Here is a 19,830-nt window from a genome sequence, read left to right as displayed (position 1 = left end):
GAGTAACTAGATCAGGATTCGCAGATTCGATGTTAACATTTAATTTTTTTTTTTTTCGCAGTTCGCTTATACAGCGGCACAGATGTGTCTATCAGTCAGACCATGCAGTATATGTTCACCTTCTCATGCAACTACAACCTATTCGAATTCCCCTTCGACACACAGGAGTGCAACATAGAACTCAAACTGGTCAGTTATCCTGGCTGTATACCGCACTGGAACGTCGACAACCAAAAAATTTTTGCCGTTGGAGAAGACTCGACGATTTCCATGTATGGTGTGTCTCACATCCGCTTCTTTTACAACAAATCCTCCAAGTACAAGGACGTTATGAATCTCAGGCTACTCTTCTTCAGAAGGTACGAGGCTTATCTACTGACGACGTTCGTGCCCTGCATTATCCTGTACCTACTGTCTGAGCTTACCCTCACTCACTTCCGTCTCGACGACTTCACCGACAGGATCACCGTGACGCTCTCCCTCCTCATCGTCATCGCCTCCCTCTTCTCCCAGGTCACGTCCTCCCTCCCCAGCTCCCCAGCACCCAAGTTCGTCGACTGGTTCTTCTTCTACTGCATCCTGAGGGTGAGCTTCATTTTCTTCCTACACAGCATCATAGGCAAGAGGATTAGAGCAAGACAGGCTCCTAAGGAGGCCCCGTTATCAAAACTCGGCAAGAAGGCGGCGTGGGACCAAGAAGCTAAGAATCCCAACAAGAAATGGAGATTCAACGTGCCAGAGATCATCAACAATGCCGGGATCACCGTAATCAGTCTCACGGACATTGTAGCTCTGTGTCTCTTCGTTTCGTGGGTCGTGTATGATAAGCGTGACAAGACAGAGCGGTTCCATGCCCTCAACGTCACACACCTGATGGTTTAGGCAAAAAATACCTCGAATGGTTATCAAGATGTCATAGTCATCTGTGTGTTATTCTTGCTATTTGGCTTATCATCGTCGTTGTTACTATTTATGCCTTATGATATTAACTGACTTGATTGGTAAATGATTTTTGTCAAATTGAGGAATGACGATGTTTCTACTGCTGTCTCAGTCGGTACAGTATAGGGTCTATTTAATCAGTGGGTTTGGAAGTCGGAAATGTCTATAAATTGGAATATTGTTAAGAAAATTATGATAAGAAATAAGTGATTATGAAGATAAATGAACTAATATGCCCACTGCATTTTACGTTCATATTATACTAACAATATACAGATCAACTTCCCGTACGGCTAGTAAGTTGATAAGTGGTGAAATTTTAAATTGATTTATTGATCAGCATTTGACGTTCTTTTGTGTTGAATCAAGACGAGTCAACGACTATAACTAGCTAGCCTCGACCCAGCCCCCACCCACTTACCCGCACTCCCACACCACCTCTGTAAAATATAACTTTCGCGGAGGAAAAGAGCATCGTCTTTTATGAGAACATATTATTTATCAAATTAATGTTACATTGTGTTGCAATGCAACACGTTTCTTCTTCCCAATTAAACGACTCCGGCTACCCAAGTTTTCATGCAAGAATATATTGACAGTACAGAAGATAAAGAGTTGATCTTCGTTGCCCTCTCCATAATTGCTTTGTTTGTTTTATTGGATATTTATAGTAAATATGATTATTGAACACAAAAACAATTATATACTTTTTTAAATGATGAAATTTTCAAGACGCGTTTTGTTTTACTGTCAAGTGCAAGCTTGTTCAGCTGCTGGAGTCATCTCATCTTACAAACTCTGCTAGGCAAGCAATACAATAATCATACCATATAACAATGGTTGCCCCCTCGTGTAAGGAGGATGGCTGGCCCAAGAGTCACCTAGGCGTGAGTTTGTTGAAGGTGTAGAAGTTGTCGCCAACACAACAACCACACCCTGCATGCGGCAGGAAATGAAGGCGAAGCTGGCGAACCCCATTTACTTTTTTATTTAATGTTTGGGCTACCTGTGTGATCAACTTTGAACATAGCAACCAGAAAAAAAAACAAAGCTAACTTCACGTCTGTGGGATACAGATGACTAGCATGAGAATGGGGGTACGCTTATCCGATTTTTTTTTATTTTTTTTTACGGGGATTAGCCCATCCGGGCATAGGTCATTGACCCACATCGGAGCCTGGGGGCGAAAATGTAACAATAATAATAATAATAATAATAATAATAATAATAATAATAATAATAATAATAATAAAAATAAAGAACCATAAAGAAATACAAAAATTAAACAAGATCAAAAGTGAGAAACAATATATGTATGTTGTGTTGTCAACAGTAAGAGAAACAATTGAGAACCTGCAATTGTGTGTAAATGAGACAGAAAGTCAGATCAGCAACCTGGGACTTAGAGTGCAGTCATTTGCACCCTATTTAACATAACTTACTGAACAACAAATTGTTTAACTTACTCTACTTTAAGATGCTCCCAGATCTTCTGTCTTTGTAGTTCAAATCGCCAAGGTCCATATTCCTCGGCGTTGAATTTAGATATTACGGCATCCAAGTTTTCTTCTTTAATGGCACTACCTTAAAACATGCATTGTAATATTTTTCCTAGCCAATTAACTTCTTCCTTACTTTTAATTTTATCCTCTTCGCCACTGATCAGCTTGTTAGCCGCTTGGGCGATCAGTCACGTAACAAATTCTTGGGCAGGTACTAGTTCCTGGATGTGTTTGTATCTACGCCAGTGTTGGTCAAGTAGGTTCTTGAAAGAGCTCACACTTCGTGTCATCACAACATTCTCTGTTAGATTGTTCCACGAGTTTATAACGGTACTAAAAACTCCTGTTCTCTGGGCGTTATAGGGCTTGTCCTCAGTAGTTGAGAGGAATAGGTGTAGTTTAGGCTGCAGGTGGTCCGTGCCCACTGTCTCGGTGACTCCTCTTGAACTTATCGCCAGCGTTTGTAAACAATCGCTCCCATAATGCATCAGCCAAGGTGGACGGTTCAATTATTAGTTTTTGTTATGTTTAACGTAGTTTCATATTTAGGATCAACTAACCGCCATGACATATGTACCATTGTTTATTTTCGTATGCCTACGTTTTAACTTTTCATCTGCTTGTTAACGTATACACAGCTGAACCTCTCCTGCCTGTGACGTCACTAGTACCCACACGTGTCAACGACTAGCAGGCCAAGCAGTTGCTCAGTTTTTGGGTGTTTGTCAATATTGAAAACAGGGATGATATAACTTTACATGACTTTCCGAAGGATAAAGAACTGAGAAGAAGATTGATTTACTTGAGCAAGAGGAAAGACTTTATAAATGCTGAAAATGCCCTAACACTGCTTGCCTTTTGAACCCAGTACGTTTGGGGAGAATTTGAGATATAAACTGCTTGGATTCCCTGTACCAAGACGACATGTAAGGATTAAGAATGAAACAATACCAACATTACAACTGCCGTGTTCAAAATGTAAGCCTATATTATTTCAGCTACAATGTAAAAATAGGAGTGTTATAACACACTGTAGCCTGCATGTCAAATTAAACGTACCCCAAAACAATTTAGAATAGCTTTTATATATTTCAAAGCAGCAAAATACTATATACAGCTTCTTCAATAGTTTAGACATTCCTAAGACACCTCTTCTATGACGTTTCCCTCGCAAACGACTTGTATATATGCCAGGGGTTCCAGGGGGGCGGAGCTCCCTGTTTAGGGGGTTAGGTTAGACCATTTGCGAGGGAAATGTCATAGAAGAAGTGTCTTTGAATTATCTAAACTATTAATAGCAAAGATAAATTTCCTAAAATTCCCGTGTTGTCTGAAAGTAAAAATTTACTGGAGTGTCAGTTTAACTGTCTTCACACAAGTTTTTTGTTGTTGAATGGAGGTTTAAACAATAAATATCATGTTTGCAGTCATAATTTTCATGTGCTTATTTTCACATCAATTGGTTATCAGTAGGCGTGGAGATAGCAAAACCTCTCCTCCTCTAATTTAAGCTTTCACATTGTGGTTGTTTGCCCTCATAACCCTCTTGCAGACTATAAACAATAAATTTTATAATTAATTAGACAATGCTAATACAAGGGTCTAGATAATACAAATACGTACAGCTCCACCCCGACTTACGACGGGGTTAGGGACCCAAATCCAGGTCGTTAGTCGGAAATGCAAAAAAACAATACATATAAAATCTAAAATGAAATACAGTACAGTAAAAGTAATTAATAATGAAGAATGGATATTGTGTTACTGTGCACTTACTGTTAATGTAGTCAGCTGAATGCACACGGGGCCCCCATAATTTTCTATTTACAGGTATACATGGAGACTATATTAATTGGATGAAGCAGAGGAGGAGACAGGGCTGGGTGGGTCATAATTGTCGCTTTCTTCGGACAGGTTTATGTACAAGGGAAACTTGCTGGTTGAAGGTATTGGACCATCTTTAGGGAGAGAAGAGGCTGCACTGGTGGTGTATGAGGAGACAGCAATGGGGGACTTCTTAAAATAGATGTTCACTTTAGACTGCACAGTTTGCGTTTTCTTTTCATCATAAATCTCCCTGTTGCAAGCAAGTACATTTTGGACCATTCTGTCAACTTTGGCAAAACGCTCAACATTTTGATTCATTCCGTCAAATACTTGCATCCCGTTATTAATTGTAGCAAATGCCTCTGCCATTTGCTTCACTGAAAAAATTTTGGGGGGGCGGGGGTGCAGGTTCTTCTTCTATATTTAGACTCTCTTCTTCCTTTGCATTTTTCTGTGCTTCCAGTTCGATAAGATCCTCGTTACTTAGCTCTTATGCTACACTTTCAACCAACTGTTCAACAACTTCATTATCAATTTCTAACTCCAGCTGTTTACCCAACTCCACTCTCTTGTTACTAATCTAAGAAATTACTTCATCTTCAATAAATCCTCTGAAACTGTTCACATATCTTTTCAGGACTTTCTTCCATATTCCATTCATGCACTGTTCTGTAACCTCATCCCATGCTGCAATAATGTTCGTTATACATGTCAAAATGTTGTAGTCCTTCCAAAACTCTCTGAGCGTTTTCTCACCTTCAGTAGTAGCAACAGCCTGAGCAAAGGTCGTACATAAATAATTAGCTTTAAAAGCTGCAATATCACCTTGATCCATGGGCTGGATGACAGAGGTAGTGTTAGGTGGAATGTAGTCTACCTTAACATCAGGGTGCATTTCGTCCAGGTGTGGTGTGTGTCCTGGAACATTAACCAAAATTAAACAAAATCTTGAATGCAATCCCTTGTTGCAGACAATACTCCTTGGCTCGAGGAATGAAGCAAGTCATGAACCAAACCTCAAACAGTACTAGGGTCGCCAGGCTTTCTTGTTACTTCGATAAAACACTGGCAGTATGTGCTTGCTGACATGTTTAAAAGCCCTGGGGTTCTCTGAATGATAGATCATGAAGGGCTTTATCTTGAAACCAGCTACATTTCCCCCCAACAGAAGTGTAATTCGGTCCTTGAATGCCTTGAATCTTGGCATTGTTTTCGCCTCTTTGTGGATATATGTCCGTTCAGGCATGCGCTTCCATAATAATCCAGTTTCATCCACATTGAATATTTGCTCAGGCAAATAATTTCCTTCCACTATGACACGATCTAGCTCCTCCTTAAAAGCTTCGGCAGCAACAACATCAGCACTAGCTGCCTCTCCACTCACCTTAACATTATGTAAACTGTAGCAGTTCTTAAATCTGTTAAACCACCCATGACTTGCTGTGAAGATTTACTCGCACTCTTCTCCTGCCTGCTCCTTCAAGCTTTCGAAAAGGCTTCTTGTCTTCTTAGCCTGTAGGGTTAGAAGACTTAAGGGTACACACTTTTGTATCTGGTCTTCCATCCATATCACAAGTAATTTTTCCATCTCATGAATGGGACCTTGTCGTTTCTTCGTTATTATAGTTCCCTTTATAAGGTGCTAATCCTTTCACTACCTCACGAATACGTTCCTTGTCCTTCAAATAGTAGATATGGTCGAGTACGAGAAGCCTAGGTCGCATGAAATTGTTGCTACAGTTTTTCCATTTTCATACTGCATTATTATCTTCATTTTCGTCTCAAAAGTAATTGACTGTCTCCTTTTCTTCTGAGCACTACCAGCACTCTCACTTGTACGCTTTCCAGTCATTCTAAAGTCAATTAAATACAAAAATAATGTCAGTACACAGCGCGATCAGTTGCGGATACAACGACAGCCAAACACCAACTAAGCGCTCTACAGGTTGGGTGCTGTAACCACGTGGCGACCCAAGCCACGCCACACTCTTGGACAGGACGGAAACGTTTCAGTATAATAAATGCACGTGTCATTTAAAAGAAATTTTGGTACCGACTGCGGCGGTCATATGTGCGGGTGGTCGTTACGGACCGAGACAGGTCGTAAGTGTGGGTGGTCGTAAGTTGGGGAGAAGCTGTACAGTATTCTCTAGACCTTGACTAGTAAGTTATATGTAGGATATTAAAGTATTGGGTGGAATTCAGCATTCATTCGGTATTGATTTAATGATGAGTTATTCAAGTGTTCTTCTAAATTTATGTTTAGCTAGAAAAATTTGTTAGAAAATGAATTCAGCACAAAAGGAACCAAAAATAATTTTAGTAGGCTATTTGTGTTTTAGAATACGTATTCTCAACACAAGCATTAAAATTTCTCAATAACGATACCACAAAATCAGTACACTGGTGAAATCAAAGTAAAGTATAATCTGCATTTACGCGGTCAATTGAACCCGCAGAGGTCTGCGTAAAACGAGAAACGCGTAAACGAAATAACAGAACATATGGGATTAATTGAAATAAAGATTGGGCCGACCCCCAAACTCCACTTTTTCCGACACAATACGTACGTTGTAGCAAAAATAACATCTTAATTTTATGATGGTATGCACACACAATTAATATTTAAGAGAAATATCAATATTATTAGGTTTTTTAACACTTACGTTAGTAGAAAAGATGGGTCGGCACACATGGATGGCGGCTGGTTCCAGGGCAGAGGGCAGATAGTTGCCCTCCGTTGAATCACTTTCACTACTTGCAGAGGTATGCAGGGCCTCCCAGACAAACCCCTCACAGTCCATATCCTCAGTCACTGTCACCGACTTGGGCTGGCTGTGGTTGTGGTGGGTTGCAGACGAAGAAGTCCTTAATACTACGTTGACGACTAGCATTGATGTTGTCGAGATAGATCTGGATATACACCTCTATAAATTTCGTCAGATGGTTATTAGACACTTCATACTGATGCTCGTCTGGGTCGTTGTCAAGGATGAGTTTAATTTTCTTCCCCAACTCAATGATTTCCTTCACATAATCATGGCCTGGTCCAGGTAATTCAAGGTTTTTTTCGGGTGGTGGGGGTCCAGCGGAAGCCACTGTGAGGGGAATAGCGGGCGCAAGAGAGAACTGTATACACGGACTGAGAACAATGAGACTGGCCCAGCTAGGTCAGCGACTTCTAGTGGCAGGGCATGTCATGTTACAATAGACCAATCACAGCTAGCGGCGGAGGGAATGCGTGGATGGTAAGAATGCATGGCCCAATCACAGTCCGATACGTCATATGACATCAGCGATAACGTAAGAGCAATCTAATGCGCACCCCCCACCGCTTATGGTCAAGAATGGACCGCGTGAGAAAAAAATGGCGCGGTGCGTCTGCCGCTCACCGCGTTAATGATGAAATATACCGTGTAATTAAAACATTTCATTCTGGCAAGGCACCGCGTAAATGACCAAACGCGTAAACAAAAACCACGTAAATCCAGACAACACTGTACAGGTACTGTACTGCATAATATAGTGGGCATTGTTGTAGAGCACAACCTTGTCTTTACTCAATGTCTAACTGTGAACCAATTAGTAAGTTCATCATAATAAAATTTCCCAATTAAAAAGAAAAAAATAATCGAGAAGTTTTTGCTATATTGGCTAGAGGAACAAAGAAAACTAGTGAATTTCATTACTTTTATTTTTATGTACAAATCACAATTACATACAAGGTTATTTTTGTATTAGTTACATGTAAGAATAATTCAGTGAGCTTGAAAATAATTTAATACCTTATATTTTAATGGCAAAAATTAAAAAATATACTTGTGTTTTACTTCTTTCTTTAGTCATACATATTCAATAGAAGTTTTCTTGCATTTACAGCAATTTACAGATATATACACACAATTACAGACAAGTGCCTACCAACAGATAGACAGGTATACAAGTACAGTCCCACACAATAATCTTCATACTCTATCTTGTGTGCAGATACGGTTTAGTTACAGCAATTCCTGTATTGCAGGAACTGCTCAGTCACTAAACCCTAGATTCACTCACAGAATTTACAACTACAATATTTGTAGTAGACAACAATAAATGCCAGGTGTCACTATCTGCACACGAGAGTACAGTACTAAGATTATTGGGCAGGACTCTACATGTTCAGTATAGGAAAGCAATTGGTAAATATATACAGAGGAAGACAATAATAATAGTGTGTGTATGCATATATGTGTACTGTACAGTATATACATACAGACTTATGTATAGACATGCATGGGTATATACTGTACATATAAATACATACATAGGTGATGTATGCACAGGTATACACATTTATAGATACACACACCCAACTACATATACTGTATATATATATATATTTATATACATAATATATTAATTAATATAACACTGTGAATTTACCTGCCAATGTAAAATTTTTCTTGTAAGAAAGTCATGAGAAAAAAATTCTGCTGCTGATAAAATACCTATACACGAGATTAAAATAATTTTATGTTCTAATGCCACTCTCCTATGCACAAACAACAAACACCACTTCAGCTTACAACTGGTTCATACTTCAAGATTGATTATATATGATTATATATTCACATATATTATTGTGAGTACCATGGACTACAATCCAGTATACAATACACTTAAGCAGTCAGACAATTAACAAACTAAGTTACTTCACAAGTTGCTACTAAAAACAAAATTTAAGCAGCACATTAGCTTTAAGTTTACCATTTCCCCACCTACAGACATCAAATATTTTCAAATAAGTACTCCATATAAACCTAACAAAAATACACTAGAAACACTTACTTTCAAAGCAGGAATTCATAGAACCCTACAAACTTAATGATGATTCTCTCTCATCTTGTTAAGAAGCTGTCACTTCTCTGTAAAATTTAGCTGTCTATATACTGTATATATAACAATCAACTTCCCAACACATACTAGAGAAGACAAAATTGTGCAACTTTTATAATACTGTACTGTAATATCTTAAAATTTTTATTAATGTTCATACTTTATAAAGATACGGTTTATGAATTTAAGACTGAAAGCTGATATTATGCTATAAAATGCAGAACATCCCACAGCATTAAAGGGACAATTATATAGTCACTTTAAATGCATACAAACAAGAAAGATTATACACTAATTCAATCAAGCCAGTTTTTTAAAATCATTTTCACTATGATTTGAATATCAAATCACCTATATGTTTGAATGAGACCTCTCCCTAACATGTCTTCATTACTGTACACCAGTAAGCTAAACCACAACTTCAGTATAAGAAAATGTTAAAAGGTTACATACTGTAATTGTGTTTTCATAGCTAGTCATAGGTAAATAGCATTAACCAATGATCTTCCAAGAAAATAAAATTGCAACATAAAGCATAGATTTACCTTCATTATATTAATATGCCGATTAGTTTTTCTTGTGGACTGTAATTTATTTTTCTACAATTACTCTGCACATGCCTTCATGATCTGCTACACATCAAATCTGTTTTTCTACCAGTGTTCCCTTTACTTTTTTCTGCCTCCTCCAATTACTTCCATGTGAATACTTACTAAGCAACCTGTATATTTACTCTTTTAAGTACCCTATATCAAAGATGTTGAAAGATAAAAGCCTCTAAATCCTTATTATCAGCATTCTGCTGAAGAAAGTGAATTTTTAAAAACAAATTCCACAGGCTGGTTATTTTAGAACCTTAACAAGTAAATAAATCTTTACCACTGCAGAGGTTCAGTATGTATTCCAATAAACAAAAATAATACTGAATTTGCTGGTATATATTACAGTTATGCAAGAGTAATTTAAATGTTAACACTCTGGACTACTTTACTGTTTGGGCCACTTCTTATATGAAATGTACCAAGAAAATTCCACAAAATTTAAGTTATATATTCCATTGATCATAAGCTTTGTCTACATACACAATACTGTACTTTCGAAAAAATAATGTAAAAAATAAAAATTACCTTTTACATATCCATACAAAAGCTACATTTTGTATTTAACTCATGATTTAGTTAAGAAATGAGTTTTCATTTACAGCATACAGGGTATTTACTGTATTGGAAATAACATTTAGATAAATATTTCAATATTTATGGGGTAACAAAATGGCAGTCCTACTTCATTTAGAACTTTTCCTATAGTCAAAAGCAGTACCGTAGCCAGGGTAAGAGGGCATAATTTGGGCGCTAAGCACGGGTCTTCTTCATGTCTCAACATGTGACTGAAATTTTGGCAAGCTGCTTGGGAATTTTTTTTTCAATCTTATGATAGTCAAATTTTTAGGATAGCTATGCCATTTTCAAATACTGTAACAAAATTTATTGACATATTTTATCTTTATTGTTACTGTATACATTTTTATTTTATTTATTTTTTACAATTATTAATATATTTAATACAAACTGGCTGTCGATCCATGACGTCGACTTCTTTGAACAAAATCAGACTCGCAGACATCCAGTGGCTCAGTGTGCCTTGAACGTTGGTGTGTGAGGCTTGCTTTTTGCCAGACGTGGGCCATGTTGTTTTAAACAGATCTTTTATTTTGTACAGTGGTCCCATGGTTAATGAACGGTTCGATTAACAAAATTTCGGTTAATGAATTACCCTCTGTACCTCCCATAAGGATCTTCAATTCGGTTAATGAACAAAACTTCGATTAACGAAATCCTTACGACAAACACGTTTTGTTGTGAGCATCAGCTGATGGGCTAGTCTGCCAATTCAGTAATCTGTTCTATGTTTACATTCGTTTCCAGTGGAGTAAATATCAAGAAAGTTGTGGTCTTTAATATTTTTGCATTTTTTATATTAAAAATATTTGTCATTTTAAAATTTAGTTAACATATTGATAATATATGCAGTACAGGGAACTAATTTTTTGTGCGCCCATCAACTGCTTGACTCACCCACCAGGCGTCAGTTTGGCTTTGTTTACAGTGGCGTGAACATCGATTTTGTTGGCGTCTTGAATATTTTGGCATTTTTACATTAAAATTATTGGTCATTCTGAAATTTAGTGAACATATTGATAATATATAGCGCAGTGCAGTGTTGATTTAAATAAAATAATCTGGAATTACACCTAGTGAACTTAAAATTTTATTGGTGAAATTACTGCATCAAGCATGGGTACCCTGAAAGGTGAATTCTCCTCCATCCTCACTTCCATCTCTTCTCCCTTCTCCTCCACCTCCACTTCTCATTCCCATCATCATCATCAACCAGGAACCTTCTACATATACACCATTAAGTAAGTGTACTTTACTGCATTTTGTTTTTTACTTTGTATGTACTTTTGTGAGCTGGAGCCAATTACCCAATATCCCATTGAAACAATGGATTCGGTTAACGAACGACTCTGTGGAACGAATTGTGTTCATTAACCGAGGGACCACTGTATAACAAACTACTGCCAGTGAAGTGATCAATAATCATAAAAATATAAATTTAATAAGAATAAAACCGCTTCGGCTAAACATTGCCACATTTGTTTTGACAACTTGCATTTGAAAATTTAACTGAAAGTGAACACAAAGAACATGTGTGTTTAAGTAAAATGAGTTGTGTTTATTATTCATATCTTATCAAAAATGATCATTGTTTGAAAAAATGGTAAGATACCAAAAAAATAATGGAATAAGTTAAGCTGCACTAATTCTATTTTTTTTTTTATTCCTCCCGTCTTCTTTCATTTTCCCATTTCTTTACTTCCTGCCACCTATCCCCTCCCCCAGCCCTCTTCCCATCTCTTCACCCTCAAATGATCCTCCCATGGAGCAACTCTTTCCATTTCCTCCCAAATCTGTTGTTTTTCGCTCATTGAGTTTTTCCTCTCCACCCGATAAGTCGAGAAAAAGCTGATGTTATTTTCCAAAACAGAGTATGCTAGTTTACTTCATGTTTCTATTTGAGCAATGGAGATTCCTGGAGCCAGTTGTGAAACTTGCCCAGGGCACAAAAGTGTCTGGCTATGACTGGTCATAGGTATAAATATTTTCTATGGGTCACAGAACCCATACTCAAACCCATGCTGTCAGGGGTAGAGTCCAGCAGTGTGTGGGTGGTTGATGGCTGGTAATCCAGAGTGTTAATACAGTAATCAAACAATATAGGGAACTTTACAGTGAATCTAACTACCGTAAAATAACATTACAGTCAATAAGTGTGTCAGACTTCAGTTTGTCTCTTGATGTTGATCGCTTGAAGGGATTCCAGCTATTCCGTTTATCCTTGTCTTTGGTTGATAGTGTGGAACTATTAACTGAACCAAAATGGCTGCTGTTGCTACTGGTGCTGCTATTGCTGCTAACTCCACTACTACTGCTTGTGGTGGAGTGTGGTGATATGTCCTTTAGACTCTTGCTCTATAAAATATACGTAAAATTAGTCATGAAATATTTTTGAAATCTTCTATTTATATACAGTACTGTACAGGTATTTAAGTTAATATGTACAGCATATTCTATTGTTAACTAACTACCTTCTTCTCATGTCCCAGATTCCACTGATATTGAAAATAGGCAAAGTAAGTTTACTGTAATACAGTACAGTGTGTGTAAGTGATTTGAAAAAAGAAAAAGTGGGAACAGACAACAGGCAAATTACAGTACCAAAGAGGATTTCTGTACAGCATGCCCTTACAATTCACGGCTCTTGATTATTCGCGGATGACACCCTAGATGTACCCAAGATTGTCTGCGGGTAGTTTTAAAGTTGCCGTCATTTTTGCAGCCATATTTCACTGGATTTACTGTTATTAATAGAGTTTACTGATAGAATAGTGCTTAACAGTGATTAATCATGGCATTGTAGCTAGGTTTTTTCAACTTGTATTTTCAGGTAGATACAGTAGGTGCTCCTCTACTTAAAAACGTTCAACTTACAAACTTTCAGAGATACAAACATCATCACTTGGGGAGGGGGATTACCTGCCAGAACAGGTGTTTACTGTGGATGAGACTGGATTATTTTGAAGAAAATTCCAGATAGAACAAACATTACCTAAGAGGAGAAGAGTGAGCCAGGTTTTAAGGTTGTATTAAAGGGTATAGCTGTACTAAATATCTATAAGCTTTTCATTTTTTACAATAGGTTTGGTATCTACAAGAGTAAAGTTGGAATTACAAACAATTGGACTTACAATCAAGCCTCAGGAACGTAACTCGTTCGTAAGTAGAGGAGCACCTGTATATGTAACCTTCTTCATTTATTTTTACTCAGTTACATGCACACACCATCCTACATATATATTGTGAAAAAAGTACACATTATTACACCACAATTACTGACATCCTTCATGTTGGGTTGGCTAGATAGCTACGAAAGAAATTCTGTAAGTTTGATCTACCCGGGTACTTATCAACCCAGCTGGCACTCAGATGTCATTCGTTCTAGAGACTAATTTTTACGAGGAAAAAATTGCTGTATGACAATCCAACCAACTCAACTTTAATAAAAAAGCACAGAGTTGACCTGAGGGTAGACTCACAATTTTTTCTACATTTTGATACATTTTGTTGTCTTGTTTCAGATTATTTGTGAAAGGATTTTCCCATTATTATTTATTTGAATGTGTTTTGTGTGTCTACACACACATATATACAATACAGGTAAAAGAAATAATTGTCCTAAGGACAAACACAAAGGGAATATACCTGTACATTTCTTTGCACACGAGTAAAAATGTACCCAGTCAGCAAATTATCTTTGCGGATTTGGCTATTCGCGAATTTTTAGGGCATGCGGTACCATATGTTACTCTTAGGAGGGGAAATCATATTATTTACATGAATTTTTACCCAATTCTTAGGGATGAGCCTGACCTTCAGGGAAGAAAAGAAAATATTTTGTTATTGTTGTTCTGATATACTTCATACAGTACTGCACTATATTTTTCTCCACTGGCCCAGAATATCTAGTAACACCACAATAAAGGATCATTGCATTTTGTGCAGGTGCTTGTGAAGCAAATTCTTTGGTCATTAAAAAAGATAACCGATTGTCTACATGCTACTATTCTATAGACACCATTAATTTTGCTTCTCTACACTTGAATACTTCAAAGGAACCTCCTGGAGATAACATTTGATGGCTTTGGTGATCAGCCTTCGTCAAATTGTATTACTGTTTGTACTGTCGAGGTACAGTACGTATATTGGAAATTGTATACTGTACCTGCACTGCCTATTCATCCAATTGTAAATGTGTATGATGATTTTATAAATAAATATCTATCTACCTCCACATAGTATACAAGTACTGTACTGTACTGTACTGTACAGTACACCTCAGCATCACTTCCTACATTTTCTACTCAGATCTGGTTGATTAAAAAAAATTCACTAATGGTCTACCACCCCAAGCTGTGGAATCACAAACAGTATTGGGCTTCAAAATAGCCCTTGACAAAATTATCAAGTACACAGGTTAGTGATAAATTGAAAAAGTACTTACTTTTGGTAATTTATAATAGGTTTTGTCACAAGGTGTGACTAGTGTCAGGTTGAGCGTGTTGCCAGCATCTCGTATGAGGCACACTACCTCATCATGTGGCATCCACTTCACATCTCGTGTCCCAATACACACCACCAAGTCACCCTCATTCATGCCAGCTCTCTGAAATGTCAATGAAAGATTTCTTTACATGAAATCATACTTGTGAAAAATATATATATACAGTATATAACAGTACTGTACTGGTATGCCTTGCTATACATTTCATTTATACATTTTTTATGAATTAAAAAAAAATTATATATACCTATATATATGGGAGTTATCACAGAAAGGGGATAGACATAATTTTTTCTCACTTTGTTACATGCACACACAATTGTTCATACATAACGTGAAAAAAATATACTTTAAGGTCAAAAACATAAAGGAAATAAAAATTTCTTACGTGCGCAGGAGTTAGCATAGAGAACAGGGGAACGGCATGGGGATTTCGGATCGCTGTCTCGTGAAACAAATGGCAACGCAGGAGTTTTTTTTAATATTTTATTTATTATTATTTTTATCTATTCCTCATTTACTGGTACAGTATATATTATTTTATGTACAAAGAAAAGCTCCTTGCCCCCTTACAATGCACATTATGGAATTCATAATGAAAAATGAAATCTGGCACACTGACAACCACTTTCTAAGACACCAAAATTATTTAACTGAAAAACATACCTCTGCTAGGCTGCCTCTGTCCACACCAGCTATGACCACAGGTGCATCTCCTCTCACTGAGAAGCCAAAACCTTGAGTCGGCGTTCGTGTTATTGATAAGGGCCGTGGTGCTGACCATTGGTGCTTGGCAGAGAACACAGCAACTGGCCCCAACAGCTTAAACACGTCCTCTACACGATGTTGTGAGAAGTCCGGAGCAGTTAGGGAAAGCTGAACCTTTGTTGCCGCTGAAACATTTTATGAAAATTTACCCTAATTGCACATTTCTTCATGAAATTTGTTCATTACCTAAAATGCACTGCTCTATAAGAAACAGTGCAACTAACAATGAAGCAATTTTTTAAGGTCATTTTCCACATTTGCAAGGGTTACAAATATTTACTTGCTGCATGGTCACGTCAGGTTCTTAACTCTAATGTCTTCTCTTAAAATCTCTCCCTATGTCATTCTTGGCTCTCCTCCCCTCCACAATTAAGACTCATGGTTTCATCCATTTTTTCCACTTGCTCAAATCATCTCAGTTTACCTCTATGCAAAATTTTGCCAATACCCTGTACTCTCAATACCAAGCTGCACGTTTAGTTCTGAGCAGGGTTTTCTATCTTTCAGTGTCATATTACACATCCACCTCACCATTCTCATTTAAGCTCAATCAAGCCTACATATGTCATCCTCTTTGACTGCCTATGCTTCACTGCCATACATCACACTTTTCACACTGGTTGCATACTTCTTTTCTTTCACACAAAGGGAATGTCCCCTTGTTGTCATTAAAGGCAGATACTCCTTATACTTCCTCCAGCCACTTCTGACTCTTGCTTCAGGACCCACTCCAGCAGTGATCAAGGTCACTCGGGTAACAGAATCCATTGGCACAGTCCAGAAATATATCCTTACTGTTGAGTCACATGGTTACCTGCACAAACAGGACATTTAAAATCAGCTAATTACCTCACTGCACCTCTTGTGTACCCACTTTGCACACTATTGATTTGCTTCCAACACCTTTCTTACAGACAGCACATGGCTATTTTTCACTTTCCACCACAGGTCCCTTACCCACAAATCAATACTTTGTTTTTGCCACTTCACTCTCAGACCCTTTGACTCTATTTAATCTTTCCATTTCTTAAATTTCATCATTGCCTCTTCAATTCTGCCTGGCTATCAGCACCAAGTCATCAGTATACAACAGTTCCTAGGGCAGACTAGTTCTGAAGTCCCATTATACTGCCTCAAGACAGACCCCCAATGAACACTTATTTTCACCTCAAATACCTCACCATTTATTTCACAACAGTTTTTGAGCCCACATACACCATACCACTCAAACAAGACTCCTTGACCCCTAGCTTTCTCATTGGCCACCTGACTGCTTCACTTGGTATCTTACTGCAGGTAAATGCCTTCGATAAATTTACAAATAAGTAGTTGCCTGACCATAAATATTGCCTCTGTAATTCCCCTACTTGACATGAACCCAAATTGTATTTCACTAATGTCCACTCTTTCTCTTATCAATTTCTCAGTCACTCTGCACAAATTTTATAACCTGACACAGCTTTAGGTCCCTTTAGTTCCCACATTCATGTGCATCACCTATAAGTATTCACAATCACACTCTTTTGCCAGTCACCTAGAAAAATACATTCCATCATGATTGTATAACTCAATTTGGTTATCAATGACACACCTACATCATCTGAAGCCTTCTGCAACTATTTGAGAGCTTTCAGCCACCTTTCCATTCTTCATTTTGTCAATCACTTTCTTCACCCATTCTCTTTCAATCCTTGGCCATGGTCCCTATACTGATTCTACTAGTCTTAGGCAGACCATGTCTGAAACATACTCCTCATTCTTATTTAAATTTTATTACGTACCGTATTGTAAGTACCAGCTTAAATGTCTACTATGCTCTTGGAGCCTGAATTGGTGTTATTAATAACCTTCATAATTTGTGTGAATTCTACAGTATTTAGGCTTTTGGGTTGGAATGTGTAAAATAGATCTTTCATATTTTTTATGCTATAAGGGGTGAATTAAAGGTACAAAGGTGATGAAATCCTCCGGCCTCTCAAAAGGTAACCCATTAACAATTACAGTATTTCTAAACACCTGGAGTATCTTCTGTCACTCAAACTTACGTGCGATGGGAGGCGGGTCCAAAACATTTAGTAAGTCTTCTTCTTCTTCATAAAGATCAAGAAGATGAACGGCAGCCTCATGACCAAAGCTCAACACTTCTGTCAGAGCAGACTTTTTCTTGAGCTCCCGACACATTCGTTGCTGTCGCATTGCCTCCTCGTGAACTAACACCGACTCACGACAATGAGCCAGACCTTGAAAAGACAATTAGTAGAATGAGCTTCTAGTATGACTGAAACAGCTGTTTGATTGAAATAAATCACAATAGTTAAGACTAATTCTCACTACATATAATTATTTAGTATTTAATTTGCATAAATCCCCATATCCATAACTCAAGAGAAAACATATGCTGTACAAGAAAAAAATGGTTTGAGCTTTTGTGCAGTCCTATTTTCTGTTTGGAGAAGAACGTAAATGTATCCCACATGATCAGCATTTTTGGCTGAATGAATCATGGACCAAATCGACTACTGTACACCAAAGCAAATTCTGTTCTGAGAACTCGCCTCAGCAATAGCAAATAAGTCACAAGCTCAGTTCTCCACCCATATTCCTTGCAACACACAAAGGATCTAAGGGAGGTAAGGAGCTTTAAATCAGATCTGCAGCCATTCCCAAGTTCAGACCAAACACTCAATTTTTTTTCTTACTTTTACTTTACTTTTATCCTCTTCGCCACTGATAAGCTCGTTAGCCACTTGGGTGGTCGGTCACATCTCTGTTACGAACTGTTGGCAAGTATTGGGCATGCACTGGCTCCTGAATGTATCTGAACTTGCTCCAGTGCTGGTCAAGTCTGATCTTAAAACAGCTCACACTTGGTGCCATCATAACACTCTCTAGCAGGTTGTTCCAAGAGTTCACAACTCTCACTCCAAAAAAGTCCACCCTCACAGTTTTCTGGACTTGCAGCTTCTTCAAGCTAGAGCTGTGACCCCTTGCGGGGTGGGCATCCACCAGTTCCAGGTATGGACGCTCGACTCAGTAGTGCCCTTTGAGATGTTTATACACCTCAATTAGGTCCCCCCCTTGCCCGTCTGTAGTATAAGCTAGGCAATTGCAGGCGCTCTAATCTCTCTGGGTAGCTGAGGTGCCAAAGTGCAGGCACCAGTCTGGTGACCTTCCTTTGGACATTTTCAATCAACTGACAGTCCCGAGCATATCTCGGGGACCAGACGGGGTGACAGTACTCCAGGCAAGGAAGAACCTCACTCTTGAAGATCGTTATGAGGCATGGACCATCTAGATATCTGAACGATCTTCTTATAAGACCTTAACCTCACCTCACCCTATTCCACCTTCCACCTTGGCTTCTTTGAGCTTCATTTCTCTCTCATGATCCTAGCTTTCTAAATCCTCATCATGTTTGTAAACTTTTGTGTAGGTTGTATTGCACCTTACAGCAACCTCATTCTTTTACACCATTGTGTAATGGACACATCTGTATTATATAATACAATTTTGTGCAGCAGCTTGTGCTAAATCCAGAAAAAAATCTGATTAAATATTCAATCTTGTATCCTGCATAAATAAAAAGAAAGAATCATATGCCGTTTCAACAATATCGTTTCCACATTTTAAATGTACAGTACAGTACTCCTAAATTTATGCTGTGCCACACCTCACACCAACTTCATACTACCATTCATGTCTAACTACACTATACTGTATATACTGTACACAAATGCACCTTCTAGCAATCTTTCCTTCCACTATAAACTTCTCTTTATTGCTGGCAGTTACCTACCCATAACACTTCATAATTCATTAGCCAAAAATGAAACAAATTAGGGTAATTTGTGGTATAAAATATGAACATATTACAAGTTTAAAGCCAGTGAATTCATGAGTTGTATATTGTCTTAAATTGTGTAACAAAGGAAGAAAAGAGGAAGAGATTTTTCTTTAAACGTGATAGACTTTGGGAAGTACATGTGGGTGTGTCCTCTGAATGGCAATAGGATGAACAGGCAACCCATATTCCAGCTAGGCTTTCCTATACAGATACACCATGGGTGGAAAGGACTTGGATCAGGACAAGGCTGAGAATTAAACTCGAACGGTACAGGATTCAGGGAAGCGTCCTAGCGTAGATCAGGGACTTTCTTCATGACTGCAAGCAGTGTGTGGTGATTAATGGCACAAAATTGTCATGCATACCCGTGACAAGCAGGGTACCACA

General features: G+C 38.0%; 1 protein-coding gene across 2 annotated transcripts in view; it reads right to left on the bottom strand.

Moving 5' to 3' along the window:
* Nucleotides 1-11,610: 11,610 nt before the first annotated feature.
* Nucleotides 11,611-19,830, bottom strand: part of LOC121870770 (rhophilin-2-like) — a 129,377-nt gene continuing 121,157 nt past the window's right edge. For both annotated transcript variants that reach the window (XM_042372717.1, XM_042372718.1), the window contains exons 10-13: nucleotides 17,645-17,839; nucleotides 15,498-15,724; nucleotides 14,772-14,933; nucleotides 11,611-12,682 (exon numbers count right to left, since the gene is read on the bottom strand). In XM_042372717.1, coding sequence (XP_042228651.1) covers nucleotides 12,452-12,682; nucleotides 14,772-14,933; nucleotides 15,498-15,724; nucleotides 17,645-17,839 — 815 coding nt within the window. In that variant the 3' untranslated portion in view covers nucleotides 11,611-12,451. The remainder of the gene's footprint in view (nucleotides 12,683-14,771; nucleotides 14,934-15,497; nucleotides 15,725-17,644; nucleotides 17,840-19,830) is intronic.

This window comes from Homarus americanus, unplaced genomic scaffold (genome assembly GCF_018991925.1).
Source record: "Homarus americanus isolate GMGI-L3 unplaced genomic scaffold, GMGI_Hamer_2.0 scaffold49310, whole genome shotgun sequence".
Classification (NCBI taxonomy): domain Eukaryota; kingdom Metazoa; phylum Arthropoda; class Malacostraca; order Decapoda; family Nephropidae; genus Homarus; species Homarus americanus.
The sequence above is the reverse complement of the archived record's forward strand: the minus strand, read 5'-3'. Positions and strand labels throughout refer to the sequence as shown.